Here is a 23,258-nt window from a genome sequence, read left to right as displayed (position 1 = left end):
ACATTGGCATGCTAGATTTTAGGTTTCAGACAAGGTTGTCAAGATTACAAAGGGAACTGTACCTACTGAGGTTTTCATAACTGGTGTGTCCTTTTAAAATAGATTGTCGTCAGAATAAAGATATTATTACAACAGGAATTTGATTACAGGTAATGATGCTACCATACAGATATCAAGATGAAGGCGGAAAATATTACACCACTTGGGATTTTGCAGATGAGGTACTGTAGGCTACAGAGCAAAGCGTTTCCATCATGTTTCTTGCAAATGCCAAACTCAACATATTTGGCGCTGCAGTGTGAGCCATAAGTACAGCTTCAGATTGTGTTTTGTGCTGTCCTAAGCACATATCAACACTGCCTGGAAAAGTCATCATGTAATATTTAGCTTTTAGTGGAAGCTGAACTCACCCAGCTGGGCATCTGTGAAAAAGAAATAGGGCATCAACTGGGCTGCTCTCAGAACAAAAGACTCTTTCTTTTTATTCTTTATGCCTTTAGAGAATATTCACAATTGGATTACTACTGTAAGAGTATAACTGAAAAAAAAAAAAAAAAAAAAAAAAAAAACGCACCAAGAACAGCCTATTATGCTAAGATATGAAAAATGAGTGATAGGTTGATAGGTCAACCACATTGTTTATACAGATAGCGGCATCTGTACCTGAAGTACTTATAAAATAAAAAATCTTAAAAGTACTATAAAATCTTAAGCCTTTTGGAACTCTACAGTGTTTTATATTCATGTCCTGTGCTTTGGTATTCATGTGGAACAAGGAACTATTTTTCATTAGCATAGAGTTTAGGTGGATCAAATGCATGACTATATATATGCTAATTTTCCATGAAAATGTTGAAATCAGACTTCTGAAATAATTACCTAAATTATCTGCAAATTCATGACTTCCAGGTCCCAGTTTCAAATTATGTAATGTTCTTTCCTTATCCCACAGAGATCTACAGTAACACATTTCTAGAATATAAAATGGCATAAGGCCACCCACTCACACTACTCTATTGAAAGAACTATCCGGAAAATCCTATACAAGGTCTAACCATATTAAAAAAAAAAACAGACTAACCATTTTGGCATGGATTCAAAGTCTGATGAGAAACATATGACCGGTAACAATGTGTTTTCAATAGCAGTCCAGAACACAAGGATGCTGTGATCTCTGTAAGTGCCTTATTCATGCACAGCCTGTCATACAGGCAGCAGACTGCTGTTTTCACTCAGGAATGTATCTCTTTCTTTGGAGGGCTGCACTCATCAGCTTGTTTTGAACTTTCATCAACCATCTTTCATTGGATTCACAGCACAGCGCACCTGATTGCTTTCCATTAATGTCATCCCAGAAATCCTCTTGGAGTTAAATAAGGATAACGCAAATTTCAGGTATGGCTTCGTCATTGAAATTGATGAATCATTGACTCATTGAAGATGAATATTAATGTTAATGCTAATAGGCTTTAATGCCTCAATAATAAAAAAAATATATATATAATTTAACATGGATTAACCTTGAATCATTAAATATGATTAATAAAAATCAATCCCATTTGACCTTTCAATGGTTATTCTGAACTACTAAACTTCTGAACTATCCTTAATATAACTTTTCATTCAGCGATTTCATTTCCCTTAGAAATTGCATTAGAAAATGCACTGGTCCTTTTCTGGAATCTGTGGAAAACCTCTTTTTTACAAGAGAATGTAATTTCAGTGGTTGATAGTGCAAGTCAGCTCGTTAGTCCAGTCTTTTATAATGCAATTACATTGGTGTGCTTCTCATTATGGCTTATTTTGCTTTTGCCTACTCGCCTATTTTTTTGCCAAAACAAAAGTTGAGTTACAGTCTTTCCATATGTCACATTTCGTCACCAATGACAGGGCTTGTGCAGACATAGAAAGAAATGTATGGCAGAATTTTACCAAGTTACTTTCACTGCTTAAAGAATAATAATTTACAGTAAAGTTATATGTGGTGCTGACAATTTAAGAACCAACTTTTAAAAAGATGACACTTTAATCTTTAAATTCATTAGTGTTCCCAATAAACTTTAACTCCAGTTTGATAGCATTGTGAGTTAAGTCATTCAAGCTCATTTATGATTCCCTCCATCCAGTGTCCATCCAGATGTTTGCTGGTATGTTTTCCAAAACAAGTTGTGATGCAACAATTTATATGCAAGTAAAAATAAGCCTCTGTCTGTTTACAGAGATTCTACAAACAGCTACCTGAAACTATTTGCATTATGAAGCTATTTCTACTGATGTTTCTCCTTCTGCTGTGTCATGGCAAACCTTATCGGCCAGTTGATATCATGGATGTGATGAATATCCATGACATCATGATGCAAGACTTTGGGGATGATGATGATGATGATGATGATGATGACGACGACTATGACAATGATTTACTGGACTGTCCTCGTGACTGTGAATGCTCACTAAAAGTTGTTCGGTGTTCAGACAGGGGTACGAATTCTTTGTCATTATTACAATGATAATAAGCTGCATTCGTTTTACAGACAGCTATTCCACTTGGGTGAAAGCAGGTATAATGTAGAAATGCATAAGCATGTCCAAGGATTATGCTGTCTGAACTGACAACAAATGTTAGCCTCTGTGAAGTCTACTGACCCTTGAAGCCTATTGCATGCAAGATGCTATCATCTACAAAACCTCCAAAACCATCTAAAAAAGTTTAGTTCACAGTATCTGTATCCAGTGTGTTGGGTATAAATCACCCTATTCTAACTGAAATATGATTCAGCTTTCTGTACTTTACAGCATTAGGACAGGTTCCAGAAAAAATTCCAGTAGACACTGCGATGCTCGATCTCCAGAATAATTACATCTCTGAAATCAAGGAGGATGACTTCAAAGGCCTGAACAACCTTTATGTGAGAAACATTTGGTTTGTTTTCTGTAGTGTTTCTGTTTCTATCACTATTTTCCACGAAACGCCTTGTTTATAACAGCACACATTTAACAATGATAAATTAACAATCGTTTTCCATAATATCTGCCACAGCCAAAAGCAGGGGCGTAGGTTTACATATGGACCACAGCGACATGTCCATACCAATATTTTGGGTTGACAAAATTGTGCCTATCAATATTTTAGGGAACTCATTTATATTGTTCTTGTTGTGAAGTCACACTCATTCCAACGTGTCCTCAAAAAGTGTACATCTCCAGGACAACCAGTTTAGACACCCAATCATTCGATTGGCTGAAACGGGTGGGGATTTATCTGACACTCACATGAAAGTGTCATCATATACTACTTTTTGCATTAGTTGCAAATACAGAGATAAGCAGGTGTGCTGACAACGGAAAGTTATCAGGGCTGTCAGAAAGTACATACCCCAGGGTGTATAACTTAGATTAGTATTCCCTTTCCCCTTTAGCTTGCACATTTTTGTGCTTTGTGGATCAGCTAAATCCACAGGATGCTGCCACTTGTACGAATCTTGAGTTTTACCATTCCCTGAGATTTTTAACATCCACTGATTGTGAGGAGTGCAGAGGAACATGCCAACTTTTTGGGAAATTATCTTATTATGCAATTAACTATTATTTTCATAGTCTATTTATTTTCTCGATTACTCGATTAGTTGTTTGATCGATAAAATGCCAGAAAATGGTGAAAAAATGTTGATCATTGTTTTCTAAAGCCCACGATGATGTCTTCAAATGCCTTGTTTTGTCCAAACACCAAAGAAATTTAGTTCACCGTCATAGGAAGTAAGGGTAAAAATATTCTAGTTTAAGAAGCTTCAATCAGAGAATTTTTATATATTTTCCTTAAAAAATTACAGAAACCGATTAATCGATTATCGAAATAGTTAACAATTAATTTAATACTCAACAACTAATCGATTAATCATTGCAGCCCTAGATAAGAGGATATATATCCTTCTCTGACACTGTTAGCCTAGCTTAGCATAATTAACTGTAGTGTTGCACGGTGCACCGATACTGCAAAAGTATCGCAATACCCTGAAATTAAAAATGTCACAATACCTAATTTTATTAGTATCGATACTTTTAAGAATGACCGTGTTGTTTTGAAGTAACATACGTGTGCGCAAGGCATGCTTTTAGTGCCTCCTCACCTATAGCCTGTGCGTCATTTTGTAATTGAGTGACAGGCACTCAATTACACCAATGTGCACTCAATTAGCCTTACACACCACATTAAAGATATGCCTAAGTGTAATACTTTAAAAATCAATATGAAGTATTCAAATTACATTTTTTTAGCCACTAATAATTATGCAGATTATAAAATACTACACATTATTAACAAAATAACTTTATATGAATTCCAAAATATATCAAATAGAAATATATGACATAAGTCATCATTTTCCGTGTGTGGAGTCGGGCAGAATCTAGGAACAACAACACTAATTCACTGCAATAACCCTCTCTGACACTGTTAGCCTAGCTTAGCATAATTCACTGCAATAACCCTCTCTGACACTGTTAGCCTAGCTTAGGTAGGTTACTGTGTCAGACTGGGTTATTGCACACAGAGCTAAGAGAATGTAGCAGCCAATAATGTAATAATGGGCAATAACATTATAATTTTAATGTTATAAAGCCAATTATGTAATAACTTGCCAATAATGTAATAACATTTCTAAACCAATAACGTAATAACTTTTTGCCAATAATGTAGTAAGTTATTACATTATGTAGTTTAGAAGCCCTCTAGTTAACTCTTTTAGAGCGATTTACAGCTAAGAGGCAATAGTAACTATGTGCCATGGAAGTGTAAGGGAACGATCAGACAGGATGCGGTTTTTGCAGTGAGGTGTGCCTTTTTATGTTGTTTCATATTCGCAGTAAGCATTCTCGCGCTGCTTATGCGCCCAGAGCGCCTTTCGTTTTTTGCGCCCAGATCGCCTCAAATTGAAAAAAGTTCAACTCCAAGCTGAAAAGTGCCCAGGTTTATATAAAAACATAATGCACTGTTTTATAAGCGGCAAAGTGTGTCCTGTCTGATCGCAAGCAGCAATGACGGGGCCAAACAGCCCAACAGGCCAGAGTTACCATGGCAACTCGATACTATTATATCAGAAATGTCAAACAAGAAAAGAATCATGTGAATGTCCTGAATCAGTGTGCTAAATTTAAAAACTTTTTACCAGATGGTTCTATTGGCTGCCATAGAGTCCGATAGCGGAAGGAAGGTGCATAATTATCATAATAATAATAATAATGATAATAATAACCATAATGATAATGATAGAAAGAAAAGGTAGAAACACTATGGGTGCCTTTGCTGCTTGGCCTCCAATAAGGTGATTATTACATCAGCTGCAGTTATTACATTTTTGGTGTTTTTTGGTCATTTTTAAACCAGCCAATAACGTAATAGCCATAGCAAATAGCAAAATAGTAATAGCAAAAAGTTATAACGTTATTGGTGCAGAAATTGTATTACATTATTGGCTTTATTACATTAAAATAATTGCATTATTGGCCGTTATTACGTTATTGCCCGTTATGACATTATTGGCTCCTACATACAGTACCCTCTTATCTAACTCTGGGGTAGTTTTCCAGGCTTATTTCTGTAAAACATTGGTGTATTCCTTTAAATATATCCAACAACAGACCATAAATCAAAATCATCTATTTACACCTGCATCTCCAATTTTTCACTCTGTCACTGCAGGCCTTGTTCTTGCTCAGCAATGAAATCACAAAGATTCATCCCCGGGCTTTCAGAGATATGAATAAGCTGAAACTACTTTACTTGTCCTACAACATGCTGACTGAAATACCAGCCAACTTGCCGAAGAGTATTCTGGAGCTGCGTCTCAGTGATAACAACATCAACCGGATCCAGAAAGATGTTTTCAAGGGCATGATGTCCTTGCAAGTTTTAGGTAGAAGGCTACTGAACTGTAAAATTATTTCAATACAAGACTGAATAACAAATAACACGGAACAATCCTTATTGGGATCATGTTAATATACAGTTAAGAACAAAATTATTCATACCCCTGGCAAATATTGATTTTATGACCAATATGTTTTTTCTGGTGTACTTTGATGAATCAGAATGATTCTTTCTTAAGTGGTTTTACATAGATCACAAAGATCTGTATTGTCATCTAAATCTCTACACACATCTCTGTGTGTAAACCAGAAACACTTGCATTTGCAATGCCAAATTACGTATAAAAAAGTTCATTTATAATGCTTAAAAGATTTTTGTTCTTTTGATCTTACATCATTGAGCATATTTATTTAAAAAGTAAAAAAATAGACTGTTTGCACATTAACTGAGTCCCTTTACTAATGCTTAATTATCCTGAAAATTTCATTCATACACTTTTATTCCTAATATCTACCCTAGAGATGACTGCCAACCCAATTGCAAACAGTGGTATTGAACTTGGTGCTTTTAATGGCATGTCTACTTTATTTCTGCGGATTGCTGAAGCAAAGCTGACAACAGTGCCCAAAGGTAAGCTCTCATATATGCTTATGCTGTATTATGTACTCCTTGTGGATATAGCACTGGGTTACACAGTAACACAAAATGTCAATGTCAAATCATTTATAAAGTACATATCAAAAAAACATCAACAGTTGACCAAAGTTCTGTACGCAAAGAAGGTAAAGAGTGGACACAGTTGAATGGTGCAATACATCACTTCACTGTTAATTTTCCCCCTACTTGAGCTTGAATCTATTCAAACCTTTTTTTGATTGTGCATACTCGAAAGTAACTTTTGCACTGTAATAAACTGATTGTATTTCTGTAGATCTGCCATCTGATCTCATTGATCTTAATCTGGACTACAACAAAATCGCTAAAGTGGAGGTGGAGGACTTCTACAGATACAAAAAGTTGCAAAGGTAAAAACTGCTGGAGATGCCTGCATCTCTAAACATGTTTGGATCATTGTTACTCAGCAGAGGTGGGGCAAAGAAGAGTATTGCATCAACCATTTATAACTCAAAGTATCATTTGACAGATTGGGTTTAGAGTTCAACCAAATCAAGTATGTGGAAAATGGAAGCCTTGCCAGCATTCCCAACATAAGAGAAATTCGCTTGGACAATAACAAACTGAAGCGAGTTCCACCAGGTTTGAATTCACTTAAGTATCTCCAGGTAAGTTTTCCATAAGCATCTTTCTTAGGTGAGAATTAAGACATCAATATTCTATGATAAATTGTGCATAAGTTTGAATTGGAGTTACTGTTCAATTTCTTCTAGGTTTTGTTACTTCATGCCAATAAAATTCAAAGTGTGGGAGTAAATGACTTCTGCCCTGTTGATGCATCGGTGAAAAAGGCCCTCTTCACTGGCATCAGCCTCTTTGCCAATCCCATTAGGCATTGGCAGATTCAGCCAGCTGCATTCCGCTGTGTTTCAAGCCGAGGAATCCATATGGGTAACAGGAGGAAGTGAGCAACAAAGATAATGTTGTCTGTTCTTGCCCTAGATGGGTTTATTCCGTCTCCATATGTAGCAACAACTTTTCATCACGTTTAGCGATCTACACAAGCTACTACCACTAGTCATTGCCTGTAGTTCTCCAGAATCTGCACGGTTTTGGAGGCACAGCAGATTCTTGCTACTTGAATATGAACAGTGAATTGAAAGAAATGAATCCAATGACAATTATCTGGTAGAGGAAAGCTCTGAAGAGATCACATTTAAGATGGTGCTAATGACCTGATTTTTTTCTTTTCTTTTCATTTTCTTAAAAACCATATTGAAGGTTTGTAGGTTTAGAAAGTACCTTATGTTTATTTGCAGTCATATTCATATAGTCAATGCCCAGAAAGTCATGAGTCATGATTTCAGCGATCCCCTTTTCCAGCATGATCTGAACACAACAAACATCTGTCCAAACCATAGTATGTCCTGGATATTGTTACAGTAAGAGTGCAAGGAACATCATTTCTTTTCCACTGACTTGTTGTAAATGTGGTAAAATACTGGCCTGTCCTTTATCCTGGTAGTAAAATATTAAATGGTCTCAAACTAGATGTGCAGAATTATATCCATTTCTTAAGATACACTCTTTCCTCATTTCTTTAATTTTTTGTTTCTCAATTGTATCTCAAAGTACTACATTATTGTTAGCTACTGTACAAATGTTCTAAGAACCTTAGTCACATTCAGAATTTCTATGCAAAGATGCAAAAAACATACATCGAACTCAAGTGTACATATATACTACATATTTACACACATATACTGTATGTGTAACAGCATATGACATGTTTGGCTATAAATGAATACTTTAGCCCTTGTTTTATGCAGAATTTGATTATACTGCAAAGAATGGAGGCACTTCCTTTCTCAGGAAAAGTGGACACTGTATGACTATAGTGACCTTGACTAAAATATCATGAGTGTTTCAGTGACCATTTCACAGAGTGTTTCACAACCAATCAAATAATATTTCAATCTGTCACTCCCAGAATAAATACATTGAAACATATTTTTGATAGAGGACTTCTTGTACATCTCCCATTGCTGCACTTGTTGTCTTAGATACCTGGTTTTGATGAGCCAAATATATTGAAATTGTGCTGTGTAAGAGATCTTTCACTGCGCTTGTTCCGCCAGTAGATGGAACCCTCATTACTTTGGACCTTATTTTGTGGCAACCTTCGACCTGTAATTTGCAGTACATTATGCCTTCACAACGAGGCGCTACAGGGATGTTTTTGGCAGGAATGATTAGACAGAGAGCTATCTCTTTGCAATCCATGCAATAGATGAACACACCATTAACATTCTTCTAAATTGTTTTCCATGAAAGAACAAAATAAATACCATGAATAATCAACATCTTCCTCCATGGCAAGTATTTCAACTTTCAAGGGTGGAATAATCCTTGAAACTTCTAATGTAAGTGTATCAGTTCAAATCATCTGTTTCAGAAATATTTTTTAAAAAGGTTAAACAAATTACTGCTAAGACGTTAAACAACGTTAGAGAGAGCTCACAATGAAAACTGTATTTGGGAGTGAAATAAATCTTTAAAAAATACTTTCTTAAAAATAAACTCTTCACCTACAACACCTCTGAAACAGTGATTATCAACAGAGATTATAAAGGCATTTAGATTAAAATTACTTTATTAAGATACTTGGCCAAATTTTGCTTTAAAGCAACACCAAAGAGTTTTTTGTACCTTAAAATAATGTTTCCAAAATTGTTTCAGTGGTTCATCAACTCGTTACAGGGTGAACAGCACTTCTGCATTCGCTTCGCAGCCCTCTATCGGCTATAACCGCACTATGTAAGTTTGCCAGATCGGGTAGCGGATCTGTAGTTCAATGGAATGAGACATAAGAAACTACAAATTTGACTTGCACTATGTCGCAATACATCGTACTTTCATAAAATCATGCAACATATAGCCTACCTTGTCTGTGGACATCGTTATTTGCAAAGCCGGTGCTGGATAAACAAATAGCGTGCGTGCAGAGGAAACGTTCTTTGGTGTTGCTTTAAGGTTATTTGGTTGAATCTTAATTTTATTTCATATAATGATCATGGAAAGTATATCACATTTCATTTAACTGTGTAAAAGTCACTTACGGTGCAATATTTTCTAGTTATTGAATTATATGGATGTTGCACTTACAGAAAAAAAATGTTGCAATCAATTTTCTGCTTACGATGATTTGAACAGTCTAGAGAGTGCATGTGAGAGAGGAACAGTAAGTGTGCCTGGGAAAGAAAGAGTGGGGAAGAAAGAGGGGGAGAAAGAGAGGGAGACTGCATGTGGTCAGGAAACATATGGAACAAATCTGCAGATTGGCCAGGATTGCTTCTGCCACGTCTCACATACCGACGTCTCCTGAAAACTCACAACAGGTCTGGAGCATTTATGTGCTCCCCAACCAGGAAAACACCTGGGGGGATGAAATAGACAAACACATACTCTCTCCCTCTCTCTCTCTCTCTCTCTCTCTCTCACACACACACGCTTCAAAGCCACACCTTCACTGGTAAAGCCATGGGGGATATTTTACACCAAAGTAAACTGAAGATCATCAAGAATTGTGCCAAGTTGCACATGCTTACTGTATACTCAGTGCAGCTAATGAACTCGTCATTGCTGGTACCAAAACAGAACACCAAAGTGAATGTTTGTGTTGGAACAATGTTTACAACTGCTGTGTCTAACTAGACCGCCACATAGTCTCCTACACTGACTTTAAAAAGGGGAATGCTTTAAAAACCAGCTGCGTCTGTTAGAATTTGCCTGGAATGCTGATGTCTACAGCAGAGAAGTCATTTGTGAAAGATGCAGGGCACAACTCACAGAATCTCATCTATCATTTAGAAATGTTTTGAAGGTCTCTTTCACTGTCAAAAGGTGTTGGTACAACAAAAAGCAGACCATCAAAAAACCTTCACGTTAGCACAAAGCAGTTACACATCTCCAGACTTCTCTGATTAACTCTTTTCCTGCAAAACTCACTTATAAGTTTCTCTCAAGTTTCACTTTCCACACTATGAAGCTCTGCTGACTACATTCCACAGTCAGTTTTGTAAATGTAATGGAATTGCTGTAGAACAATCTATTGTGACAGTTGACACATTTTCTAAAATGTTGTTCTTAGCACTGCTCTTTTTGCCAAGCAATATGAATAATTACTGTAAATAAAAAAAAAAAATCATGATTTTCTGATTTTCATGATTTTTCTTCTTAAACAATTACTGTGAATCCATAAAAATACACATAAATGAACAGATTAAAGAAAACAAATGGGCAGGCAAAGTCTCCAGTCTCCTAGATCAAAACCAACATGTAAGCTCAGTTGAACTGAGCAGAACAGATACATGGGGTATAGGCCATGTAGCCACAGGGCCAGGTGGCTACAATGCACCAACCCCCACTTCCCAACAAAACAAACTTTTTTTTTAAAGGTCATAACTTTCTTTTTTTTAAAGGTCTATGAATTTGAATGTTAACAATAACATTTGTGGGATGTCTTATTTCAGCCTCTTGAATAGGTGTATCCTGAAAATCAATACATTACAATATATTGGATATACAATACAGGGCTACTAATACAGGACAAAATTACAGAACATCAAATCTCACGTCTAGTTTATTTTTTCTTGCCATTCATCATTGATGTCTCGTCAAAAACACTCGCAGATCATTCTAGCACCCAAAATAATATATTTATTGAGAAATTAAAGCTTTAGTTCTGAACGCATTGAGGCAAATGAACACCTATCCGACTTCAAAACATATGTTGCAATGCCGACTATCTGTTGTGTCCTTTCGTGTCGCTTTGTGTTGCCCATGTGGGTGGAAAAAAGCTGCACTACTACGCATACCACACCGACAGCCCACTATCAACTAGCACGTAGGCCACATTCTGATGCTGGCACAATATGGGTGCAGAGAAACAAAATGTAAACAAAGCAGTGCTAGCTTACTATTTCCACACTACTCTTGCTCACTGAAGACAGTCAGTAAAATATATCAACTTTTAATCAAAAATATGTTTAATAACAAGTTGCAAATTACACTAGCATCATCAGTCCTGGATCTTTTGGTTATGGAAGAAAGCTGATGAGAAGAGGCAGAAAAAAAAAGTGAAACTATTTTATTAGATCCAGTAATTCAGAGGCAACTACCAGGATTATGGGAATATCTGATTACACTGTGCTACTTGGCAACAAGTATGCAAGCTAAAGAGCCAAGTAGGGCAACTCTGGGGGGCGCTGTGGCGCAACTTGTTACAGCGCCCATACGTCGAGCCCACGTGCCCACTGGGACCTGTGTTCGAGTCCGGCCTGGGTCATTTCCTGATCCCACCCCATCTCTCTCTCCCACTTGCTTCCTGTCACTCTCTCCACTGTCCCGTCAGATTAAAGTCATAAATAGCCATACATATTATATAACATATACCTTATATATACCTATAACCTTTTCCTGACAGCTTTGACACAAATGAGGTTTATGGCAAACATTAGAAGGCTATTAATACCGGAAAACAGGTCTAATCCCATTATTCTCTTGTCGAGTGATAATGTTGATTCTGACAGCGATTCAGCAATTCGGTAATACTGTTAACCTTCTTTAAATTCCATTTTTATTGTCTATATGTTTTGTACAAAAGCATATGAAGATATTTATTTTATAACTATCAACACTGATTTGAGTATCCAACTTAATCAGCGGTCCAAACAGATACCACTGTTAATATAGCCTACACACCTACACCTACTTATTTAGCGTTATTTTTACCGTCTATGTGTAAAAATCAACCTTATTGCATGACAAGCGGATGTAATTAGAGATTCGGCATAAACCACATTCAACATGTTAACTTGGCTGTAAATTAATCAGGAGAGATCAATCTGTGTTGGAAGAGCTGCGTACCATTGTGGAATCACTGCACACACAAGCCCACATAAGCTAGTTCTATGCTGTTTGGATCACTCACAAAAAAGTTAGAGTAGACGGCACTGCTTAAAACACGTATTTTCAACTTTGATTAGATGTTAGATTCTCCACAATTCAATCGTACTACTACTGATTCATTAAGATTTACCAGCATTGGGTTCTTGGTCATCTCTCATACCAAAGCCATTCTCCCCAGATTGTAGAGTTTTACTGGGCAGACAGCTCTAAGAATTTGTACTTGTAATTTGTTTTCCAAGTCGTTTTTTTCCAGTTAGGAGCCAAATGTTGCAAATGGAACGCTCCCTGAAGTTGTAATTTTGTAATTTTTGTCAGTTTGTTCCGACTCCAAGTTTGAATTTCTAAGATGACATCCATTAACAGTAAGTGTGAGCCTTAGATATGCACTTTTTTCCTACTTGTGTAGAAACAACAGTGTCAAACCTCTACCTGATGCTATGCTGCTACAACATTTGTGCAAAGTACTCTCCATAACTAAGAACATCAAAATTGTCTGCTCCTTATCTATGCATTGCTGGTTGTTGCATAATCTTAGCCCTTTTTTTACTGTACCAAAATGTATTGTTCCACAAGTGCCTATCTAAATATATAAGTTTAATTGCCAGATCCAGATCTTTATCTGGAATCTGGATCATGTTGCATCTGCTGATGGCCTATCATAGCCTGATATTTTTTTTTTTTACCAGATCATTTTTTATTCAGATTTGTGCATTAATTGAGTTTGACAAAAAAAAATTGAAATTTCACAATGTTACAGAAAGTTGGAAGAAGCTAAATCACAAAAAGAAGTTTTGAAGCTATTTGACAGATGGACCCGATTACAAGACCTTTGGTTTCCCCAATCAGGGGGCTAAGGTGTTGAGGCCCTCAATGCAGCAGATTATGTGTGGCTTCCCCCAGGTCTGCACCTTGACATAATGCTGTATCTGAGCTCTGCAAACAGTTCCATGGGACTCATGTTCGGGATTTTGCTCTGATATGTTAGCTGTGAGACCTTATACGTGTGTGAGGCTTTCCAAATCATATCCAGTCACTTATTTAGCACAGTTTAGTTCAGTTTTTGTTTTTCTATAACATTTATGATTAATTGAACAAAATTACTTTACTACAAGGCTGCAACATAACAACGCGTTGAACAAGTGAATGGGTGTGAATACTTTTAAATGTATGGTATAGTCATATCCTTGGCAGAAACGTTACTCAATAGCAGAAACAAGCTGAAATACAACCCGCAAATACAATAAAGGCTGTTTCATGTACATGGCATATACATAGCATAAGCAATCATATATCTATATTTTCAGAAAGTCAGCCCTTCACTGTCATACTTTACACAAGTGACACCGTTAAATACAGAAAATTACATAAAACCTGGTCAACAGCAACTACACTAGTGTAATGTATAAACGATTTTCAAAAAACAACCATTTAAATTTACAGGACTTGTGCTGGATGACATTTAAGTGCATTTCATTTCTAAGTACATTTCTGACTATTAACACGTAGGGATAAATGACATGGGAGAGGTCAAGATGCCTACAGGAAGCTTGAGGGAAATTCTACCCTTATAAATCCTCAGTGTGCAGGTATAGCATGGTGTTCTGGTTTATGGCAATTATCACTCAGTGCCTTTAAAGCATAACTAGCCTCCACTCAATGTGAAAGAAAAAGTAGATGAAGCCACAAAACGTAACTAAGGTCATTAAACACATGGACCCCAAAGCTTCCAGCCATTCCAACTGCAGAAATGTAGATCTCAATCTTACCCAAACACAGCCTGAGAGCCTGTGGTAAGTATCTGAGGAGAACCACTGTTGCAGCCTTTCAATCCAGTCCCAAGAGCAAATTATTCAACCTGTCCCTGAGGAAAACCATTCAAGCTAAACGGATCACCTACTGTTTTGTGTCTGGCTTCCATCAAAGAGGGACTGAACACTCAACAAAAGCACTGTACCACCAAGCCTCAGAATAAAACACAAACATGTACTTTCAGACAAACAACAATGGCATTGATTAAAATTAGATAATTAATAATAAGATAACACATTAAATACTTTACAAATTCTGAAACAGATTCTGGAGCAGTCACATTTCAAATAAAAAAAAGATATATTTTTGCACTCATCAAATTTTTAGTCATCGACTTGAATAGAAAATAGAGTGCACTTCCTTGCTATTGAAAACATTCTGAATGCATTTCAAAAGCTTAGTTCTAATTAAATTCATATTCTATTCCAATTCTTAACGAAGAATAGATAATAGATATAGTGTAGTCTACAGTATCTTTACTTTGGAAAGTATGAACCATATTTGCCGATTTCTATCACAATATTATAATGCTTATATCAAATGTTCTTACTTAGAGCACTGACTGTTAAACCACCTGTCTTACTCGCCAGCTGAAAAACACATTTGCTGACCACAGATGGTTGTTGAAGCACATGAAGACAAAATATTTTAGGACACTGTTAAATTTTCCATATCTCCTTAATGGACATGTCATATTCAAATGATTGAAGGACTGAACAACATTTTGTGGTTTTCCCTGTAGAATAAGAAATTTGCTGACAGTAAAGCTACAGTAACATGCCATTTTTCAAACAAAAGTGGCACACAAATTAGGCATGGAGTTCAACCATCGTAGCAGGTCCTCTTTCGACATGTTTTGGATTGTAAAATAAACATATATGGAACCTTATCTGGCGCTGAATGAAAGTCAACTTTTCAAACTTCTCCATTTCCAGAGATTCACTTGTACTGTAAGTGCTATTTGTAATGAACTTCCTACTCAGAGCTGATTCCAATAATGAACTTCCTACATTTATTTATTTAGTAGACACTTTTCTCCAACATTACTTACAATATGAGGAATAACATTCAAGCTACATTACAAAGGAGACCATAGGTAATAATAAATAGTACTACAATAAATACTACCACCAGAGGATGAGTGTGAAGAAGTTTAAGTACTACAGCCCCAAGAAATGCAATTAAAAACACAATGTGTTAATATACAAGTCTTGTTAACCCATATTTAGCAGCAAAAAGGACATAGACAACATATCAAATGTTGAAAATGAAAATTTGGACTATTTCATGAAAATATATATTTTGAATTTGATACATTTTTTTGAATGTGATGCCAGCAACATGTTTCAAAAAAAGTTGAGACGAGGAATGTTCACCACTGTGCTGCTTCACCCCTTAATTTAAAGGAACCATATGTAAGATTGTGGCCAAAACTGGTACTGCAATCACTTTCAAATTACTGTAGAACGGTGTATCCCCTCCCCCTCCCCTCTGACTCAAGGCTGCCAACCCAGATGCCGAAACACTACTGACTTTGTGATTAGTAGATAGGTGGAGGGTGGCGCATCAGGCCAAAACACAACATGACATGACAAAACACAACATCAACATCAGTTGAGGGCTGCAACTTCACTTTTTAAATGACAATATCCTGGCCGGACTACTGTTGTCAGTGATATTTGAAGTAGTATTTGAAATGAACATGATTTTTTAATGTCTAGTGACATATCAGGGCCATGTTATGATTAATTGAAATACATTTCTTACATATGGTTCCTTTAACAACATTCTGTAAATGTTTAGGAACTGAGGAGACCAGTTGCTAGAGTTTTGAGAATGAAATGTTGTCCCATTCCTTCCTAATTTAACAGGTCTGGATTGCAGACAGGCCATTTCTCTTCCTCTATGGATACTGTTTAAATATGTGCAGAATTCATGTTGGCATTGTTTTCCTGACATATTTAAGGTATTCCCTGGAAAAGACATTGCCTGGATGGCAGTATATGTTGCTCAAAAGCGGTATACAGTACATAATTCAGAATTGATTGTGCCTTGCCAGATGTGCAAGATGCCCATGCTGTAGGCACTAATGCACCTCCACACAGTCAAAGATGTTGGGTTTCAAACTGAGCACTAAAACAAGTTGGATAGGTTGGATACTTGGATAGGCCCTCTCCTCTTTAGCCCAGATGAGTCCATGATTTCCAAAAAGATTTGCAAATTTTGATTGGTCTAAACACAGGACCTTTTTCCATGTTACCTCAGTCCATTTTAAACTAATCTGGGTAGTACCAGAAGCTTGCATCATGCTGAACAAACTTCTGGGCCAAAACCCTCACAACCGGAAAACAGCTACTTTCAGAGACGCCTATTGATCTCACTTCCGTTGTGTTCATGGGGAAAAGTTCCTACTGAAACTAGTGCAAAATAGCAGCCGATACAAACATAATTGAAGCATGTTTAGAGTCGATTTTTAAAGAAATTGAAGTTTGTAACAACATTGCTTTAAACCTCTGCAGAAGTTATGTCTCATTTGCCTAAGTAGAGATGGCTACAAAGGCAAACTAAACACCAATGTTTTGGTTGTTAGTCCACTGTCGGCGGTATTTTCATGAAACACCCAGTACATGTGCATTCTCACAAGGTCTGCCACCTCTCTGCGATTGGCTATTGAAAAAAGCTTTGTTCCAAATCAGAAACATTCCCCCGCCCTATTTTCCCCTGAATCCAGGCGTATTCCTCTAGACTAATTTTAAACAAGCTCAGGCCCAGATAAGACGTTGGTATTTTCTGTATCATGTCTCAATACAATTTTGGCTGTTGCATGGTTTAAAGTTTTTGAATTGAGTATCTAACTGTGCACATAGAAAATGATTATTAGAGGTTTTCCTGACCCCTTACAATGATTTTCTTTACAGAAACAGATCTGGTTTTGATGCAGTGCCATCTTAGGTTCAAAAGAACACGGCCATCCTATATTGTTTCTCAGCTCTATCCCTTGTTTGCAAAGATTTCTCTGGATTGTCTGAATGTTTTAATTATATTATGTCCTGTAAATGATGAACTCCCCAAATACTTCACAATTTTATGTTATGTTAAGAAGCACTAAAATTACATTGTTTTATCATTTGTGCACACAGATTTACACTTAGTGATGAATACCCCTACATCTTTACTTTTAAGAGACTCTGCCTCTCTGGGATGCTCTTTTACATAGCCAATCGTGTTGCCAGTTACCCTAATCAGTTGTGAAACATTCCTCCTTTTGATGTCTTTATCATTACACACAGGCTTGGAATTTCACCATTCTGGGGGCAAGGCCACTTGGCCTTCAGTTGGGCATATTTGGTGGGGGGCACAAAGGCCACATGTCAGGGCACCAAGGCCAAAGTTAACTATACAGTAGTAGGCTATAAAATGATCAAAGTTGTATTTAGCCTATTCACTGCAGTAGACCTGCATCACTGTATGAAACATTACAAAAACATGAAACATGACATATTACATATAACTGTAAATCATCTGATCATCTAATAAAAACAGATATCTAGGCTATATATAAAATTTATTTTATATTTGGCCTGCTATGAAATCATGTATTGAACAATTTAAATGTAGCACAGCTCAGCTTTAAGAAACTCAAATAGCCTAGATGCATGCTTAGCATTTTGTGATCATTAAGGCTACTTTCACAAACTCTTAGTCAGCTGTCCTCTGATTTACCAATATCTAGGCGATATTTGTAACATTTATTTTGTATTTGGCCCGTTATGAAATCATGTGGAACAATTTAAACACATTGTAAAACTTAAAGCCCAAATTTGGAGACATCCATGCATGTCGAAATGTACTGCAAATTCAAAACTGGATTACTCTGGAACGGCTAACTGTACAAGGGACTGCTTTACACCTTTGTGTTCCGTAAGGTCTGCTGTTTATTCTGATATGTGGTTTGTCATGTGTTAAAAAAAGGGTTTGTGAAGTATTCCACCGAGATGAATGGGTAGGGAGATCATGGACGCAAAACCTTCAGTAGAATGCATGATACTTTTCTCGCGAACCGTTCAACACAGCAATTATCGGCTAACATCGTTTAAAAGCTGAGAAAAGCTCTTTCATGTGATACTTGTGATGTCTGTGTGATGAATAGGCTACTTCGCGAGTAGTTCAACTGAGAAGAATGGGTGAATTTGGACGCACTTTCTTGCGCTGTCACTTTCTCCACTGGGTAAAAGACTAAATTAATTTGCGCTGTGAATGCTAAGATTATTTTGATAGGCCACAGGCTAAATAAACATCGCTATTAGTAGGACACAAAGCAGAATATTGAAAGAAGGGGGCACCAAGGCCACCGTGGCCTGTAAACCCGTGAAATTCCTACCTAGATTACACAAGACTTTTCCAGCATTTGTTACCCTGTCCCAACTTTTCTGAAACATGTTGCTGATATCACATTCAAAATTAACATATATTTCCCATGAAATAGTCAAATTTGTCATTTTCAACATTTGATATGTTGTCTGTGTCCTTTTTGCAACTAAATATGACTTGCAGATTATTACATTCTGTTTTTATTAGCATTTTACACAATGTCCCTACATTTTCTGATTTGGGGTTGTAGTTGAAGTGTGGTCTAAAGGAGGTAGCAGGGAAGTGCTTGTTAAGCAGGGTTGGGAGTAACGTGTTACAAAAGTAATGCTATTACTGTAATGTATTGCTTTTTGCTGTAACGCGGTAATGTTAGCCATAAAAAAAGGGTAATATTTTACTCGGTACAAATTTCAGTAACGTGCGTTACAAAGCATTTTAACCCGACATTAACCCTCAGAACCCTAAGCTGTTTTTAGGGCATTTTCACTATCTTTATTCATAAGGAATTATTCTGGTCATTGTAAGTTCCACACACACATATTATATATTGTTTTTTTCAGCAGTCTAGGCTATCCAGATCTGCCATCATGTCATGTATTAGTACTAACATTGATTTTATTTTGATTTTTAAAGAATTAAAATATAAAAAGCATATTATAAAAATTGTTATATTTTGACATGTATCTCACCACAGCAAGCTCATAGCTCTACATGCATTTCATGTGTGCGTAGGGCAGACAGTCCTGAATCGGGCAATATAATTGCCATGTTGTAAGGATACTCTGGGGCTGAGCAATTTACAGATATATGTGGTGTGTGATTTACAGAAATAAATGCCATTTTTTATTTAGTGATGAAAAATGACCTTTCTGCGCTCCACTTGACCCGAGTTTGCATGTTAGCCAGTGTGTGCCTAGGTGTATGCACTCATAATGATTCTCAACTTTTTACTGCATTGCCATGAACAAAGTAAAGGCAAAAAAGGTGTTTCTTTGTTGAACAAAATGGGATGCAATGTGAGCCTTGAATTGCATTTTTAAACAACCAAAACAAATAATGCATAACGACAATGACATGGCTGTAAAATGATCAAGCAATTGGCACAGAGGTATTTATTCTAACTCCAACATTTGGCTCCAAAACTAAGCCCATTTATTGCAATTTACCTATTTAGTGTTTATAAGTGCCAGTGCCAACAATTAAATAATGTTCAAAATGCTCTCTGTAAAATTGCAGCCTCTTGTGCATGACTTAGCTGGGCGAACAAAGCTGTCCATACTATGTTGTGAAGTGCTGGGAGGAAGAAGAGGGAAAGCAATGTAATGTATTAATATGCACAAGTTTCATGCTGTAATCTAGACCTGACATCAATTTGGACGTTCCCATATTGGAGATACTCGCCTCATTAGAACATCGTCAAGGAAAATGGTTAATTATTGCCGTGTTTTAGGTTGTACCAATAGGTCAGACTGAGAAAAACATCTGATGTAGGTATCGACTTCCAAAAGGTATTAAAAAAACAGGGAGAAAGGAGAATAATGCCAGAAGTTATCAGAGGAAGGGGGGCGCTTGTGGTTGAACTTGGTACTTCGTCTCCCTCACCCAACTCATATGGATCTGCGCTGCCAATAAACTGTAATTTCTCGAAACATCGCACATTTTTTTTGTAGTCCAAGTCCTGCCCTATATGCCTTTGCATCTTAGACGCATTTTGATGAGCTTTTCTGTTGTTTAGACACGGCTACAATCACGTAAGATATCCAAAGTGCATAATACTCCATTGTACTTCATTCACCGAGTATCGCCAATATGGCCGCGCGTGCTGGGTTACCATAGTTACCGGCCAGAACGTGATGTCCGTGCAAACCCCTAATTTGCTATGGTAACCTAGCAACCTGTGTGTGTGTGTGTGTGCGTGCACGCGTGCGGTGCGTGAGGGAAGATGAGGGTGCATGCGTGTATAAGGGGTTCTTAAGCTTACTACTTAAAAACATCAAAGCTAAACATTACCGGTATATCACGACATCGCTACAAATACAGTATGTGATTAAAATCAGCCAACATCATTGTAGGCTACACAGATAGGCTAGATAGCCTATTATATTGACGCTTGGTGAAACAGCATGGAGTGGATGTTTTCGGTTCAGATGCTTGTGTTCTTTTCCTTTTTGAGTATGTAAAGATCCCAAAACTTTACTTGAAAACTTTAGACATTCTCTGCCATTTATGGACATCTTGACTCCGCCATCGCGCCAGCTAAATTCATAATGTATCACGATTCACGCGCTAGTGGTGTGCTTCCTGAACAACGGTCCGTGTGGTACAATCAAATCCCTGCGTGTATAGTGCGCGTCATAGGAATTTAACGAGGCTTCGAGGCAGGGTTTTATCCTCGAGTAATTTTTGTAATCGAGTTATTCGAGTAACTCGATGAATCGTTTCAGCCCTAGCCATATCTATGCGATCTCGGGTTCGCGAGTAATTCAAACGAGAGCAATGGGTGCGCAGGTAAACGCAGAGAAGTATAGACTGTAAATATGATGCAATTTGATTTAATTTCATGATTTTTTTTTATTTTCGTACTTGATCGTACAGATAAGTGTGTAGTCTCTTTGGAAAGCCTCACTTCTGCTCTGTCATGCAATAAAGGTTTCATCTCGCGGAAATGAACAGTTCCGAAGTAATGTAACAGAGAAGAAAGGGTGTGTTTTTTGACGCACTTTGTGTCAATCGGGTTCTAAGGGTTAAGTGGTGTTTTATTTTAATACAAATTCGCCAACAACACCGGGAGATCAGCAGAGGATAAAAATTCTGTGCAAATAGTAGAACGTTATTTCCTGTTACTGGTTGAAGATGACTGCGGCTAGCCTAGAAATCTAGACGCGCCCCTAGCGGCAGCAAATTACATTTGCTGCCAGGGCTAGTCTAGCAACTCTCCGTTGGCTTGTGAGCTCCAGAAATTGAAACTTAATCAGGCATTGAAATCGTGTATAGAGTCGTTTGGTGGGCTTAACATAATGATTGATGGCAGAGTAGCAACGGTTTGGCTTGAATTCCCTGCTACTTGAAAACAAATATCCTATTGCGTCCTATTGCGTGCAGAGGGAATTTGAAAGACAACTGATTATCCCGCCCCTCGGACTGCGAACGGTGAGTGCCCAGACCCTACATTTTAATGTGGGTCTGGCTCGCCAGGCTAGACTGCGGCAAACTCAAAGTCAGACTCTACATTTGTGAGATGGACATACACTCATTAATTTTCATTTGTCAGAGACAAGGATATGAAGAACATAACAGTTAAGTGCACTTTGTGTGCGAAATCGAAAGATCACTCTACCTCGCAAAATAGCACAAGTGATTTAACAAAACATCTAGAGCTAGTGTTTCCCATACATTGACTAATCTGTGGCGGTGCGCCATTAAATCAAAATCGGCCGCCACATATTAATATTCTATGTTTAATTCAATTTAATTTTAATTAAATTAAATATAAGATCAAATCTTTGCATTGCCATTGAGCTGCGCTATTTACGCACGCATCCTTTCCTTACCCCGCCCCACTCACTCTCGTAGCCCCCGCTGCCCCTCCTCTGCATGTGCATTTAACAAAATATTCACGATTGTTGAAGGATTGTTGTTGCCGCATACTGTAGAAGCATTGCATAGAAGACGTCTGGCTAAATTGCTATTAAATCCGCTTAGCATCGTGACCATGCTGCGCAAATTTGTTCAAAACTGCTGCATTGAAGTTAACTCTGCTAAGGTCTTATCACAACAGTAGGCTACATTGAAGAGACTAAACTAAGTTAAGTTATGCAATCAAGCAGTATCTCAAAGCTAACGTTAGAATACGGTTTGGATGTCGAATTTATCATGTGTAGCCTACTTACAGCTGCTTGTTTCGTTGAAGGGCTCATTTTATTCACTGACACTGAATGTTTACAAAATCCCGATGTAAATGGAAAAGTGTTTTCCAAAATTCAAAAGTGCTTGTCCCAAGGAGAAGTACAATCTTTATTTTAACTATGTAGAAAACATTATTAATTGCATCCACACATCAGCAGCCTTTTAACTGTGTTACTCACCAACGTCTTATGTGAGGCACTCAATTAGACCTATTCGTTTGTGTCTCATGACGTCACTGTAGCTTTACGCCGCCATCTTTATGACCGATTCGGGCAGCTCAGCCGCCCAGTGGTCACACAACAGCTGACCGTCTGACAGCTAACAGCTGATAACCCACCACAAACTGCTCCCATAAAGTCACAATCGCCTCGTTTCCCTTCCCTTCATGTTCTTTCAATGAGTATAAACCATGGAGTGTATAAAATACGTATAAACACATCTTACATTAAAGGACATTATCCAGATTAATGTAAGGTGACCAGATTTCTGAGACAAAATCCGGGGACGTGTAACGTTTTAATCGTTGTAAACTTAAAACGGGGACACTGTCCCAGGGGCATCACTAGACTAGATCTCCACAAGACCCCCTAGGGGGGTTCGGGGGCATGCTCCCCCGTAAGAAAATAGGTTAGACTTAATTTCTTATCTATGGATGGAAATGTTTGTGCTGTAGCCTAAACTTCCACTTCAGAATTTTAACCATGCACACACAGGTGGAATAGTT

General features: G+C 37.4%; 2 protein-coding genes and 1 long non-coding RNA gene across 5 annotated transcripts in view; 1 reads left to right on the top strand and 2 right to left on the bottom strand.

Annotated features, from left to right (window-relative positions):
* LOC121707052 (centromere protein P) overlaps positions 1 to 23,258 on the bottom strand; it is a 110,593-nt gene that overhangs the window by 22,472 nt on the left and 64,863 nt on the right. The gene's annotated exons all lie outside the window — the stretch shown is intronic.
* On the top strand, positions 1,233 to 8,028 carry aspn (asporin (LRR class 1)). 2 transcript variants are annotated; one of them, XM_042089275.1, is made up of 8 exons: positions 1,233 to 1,395; positions 2,220 to 2,478; positions 2,794 to 2,906; positions 5,696 to 5,909; positions 6,383 to 6,493; positions 6,795 to 6,888; positions 7,008 to 7,146; positions 7,252 to 8,028. In XM_042089275.1, the coding sequence occupies exons 2-8, from the start codon at positions 2,256 to 2,258 to the stop codon at positions 7,444 to 7,446; spliced, it is 1,089 nt and encodes a 362-aa protein (XP_041945209.1). In that variant the 5' UTR covers positions 1,233 to 1,395; positions 2,220 to 2,255; the 3' UTR covers positions 7,447 to 8,028. The 2 variants fall into 2 exon arrangements, with proteins under 2 accessions (XP_041945209.1, XP_041945210.1); XM_042089276.1 differs by lacking the exon at positions 1,233 to 1,395 and having other exon boundaries at positions 2,219 to 2,478.
* Positions 4,494 to 22,996, bottom strand: LOC121707059. Its single transcript, XR_006031217.1, has 3 exons — positions 22,744 to 22,996; positions 14,215 to 14,225; positions 4,494 to 4,506 (listed from the first exon to the last, which is right to left on the bottom strand). It is a non-coding gene; the product is annotated as an uncharacterized LOC121707059 (long non-coding RNA).

Source organism: Alosa sapidissima, chromosome 4 (genome assembly GCF_018492685.1).
Source record: "Alosa sapidissima isolate fAloSap1 chromosome 4, fAloSap1.pri, whole genome shotgun sequence".
Lineage (NCBI taxonomy): Eukaryota > Metazoa > Chordata > Actinopteri > Clupeiformes > Clupeidae > Alosa > Alosa sapidissima.
This window is presented reverse-complemented; position numbering and strand designations above follow the sequence as displayed.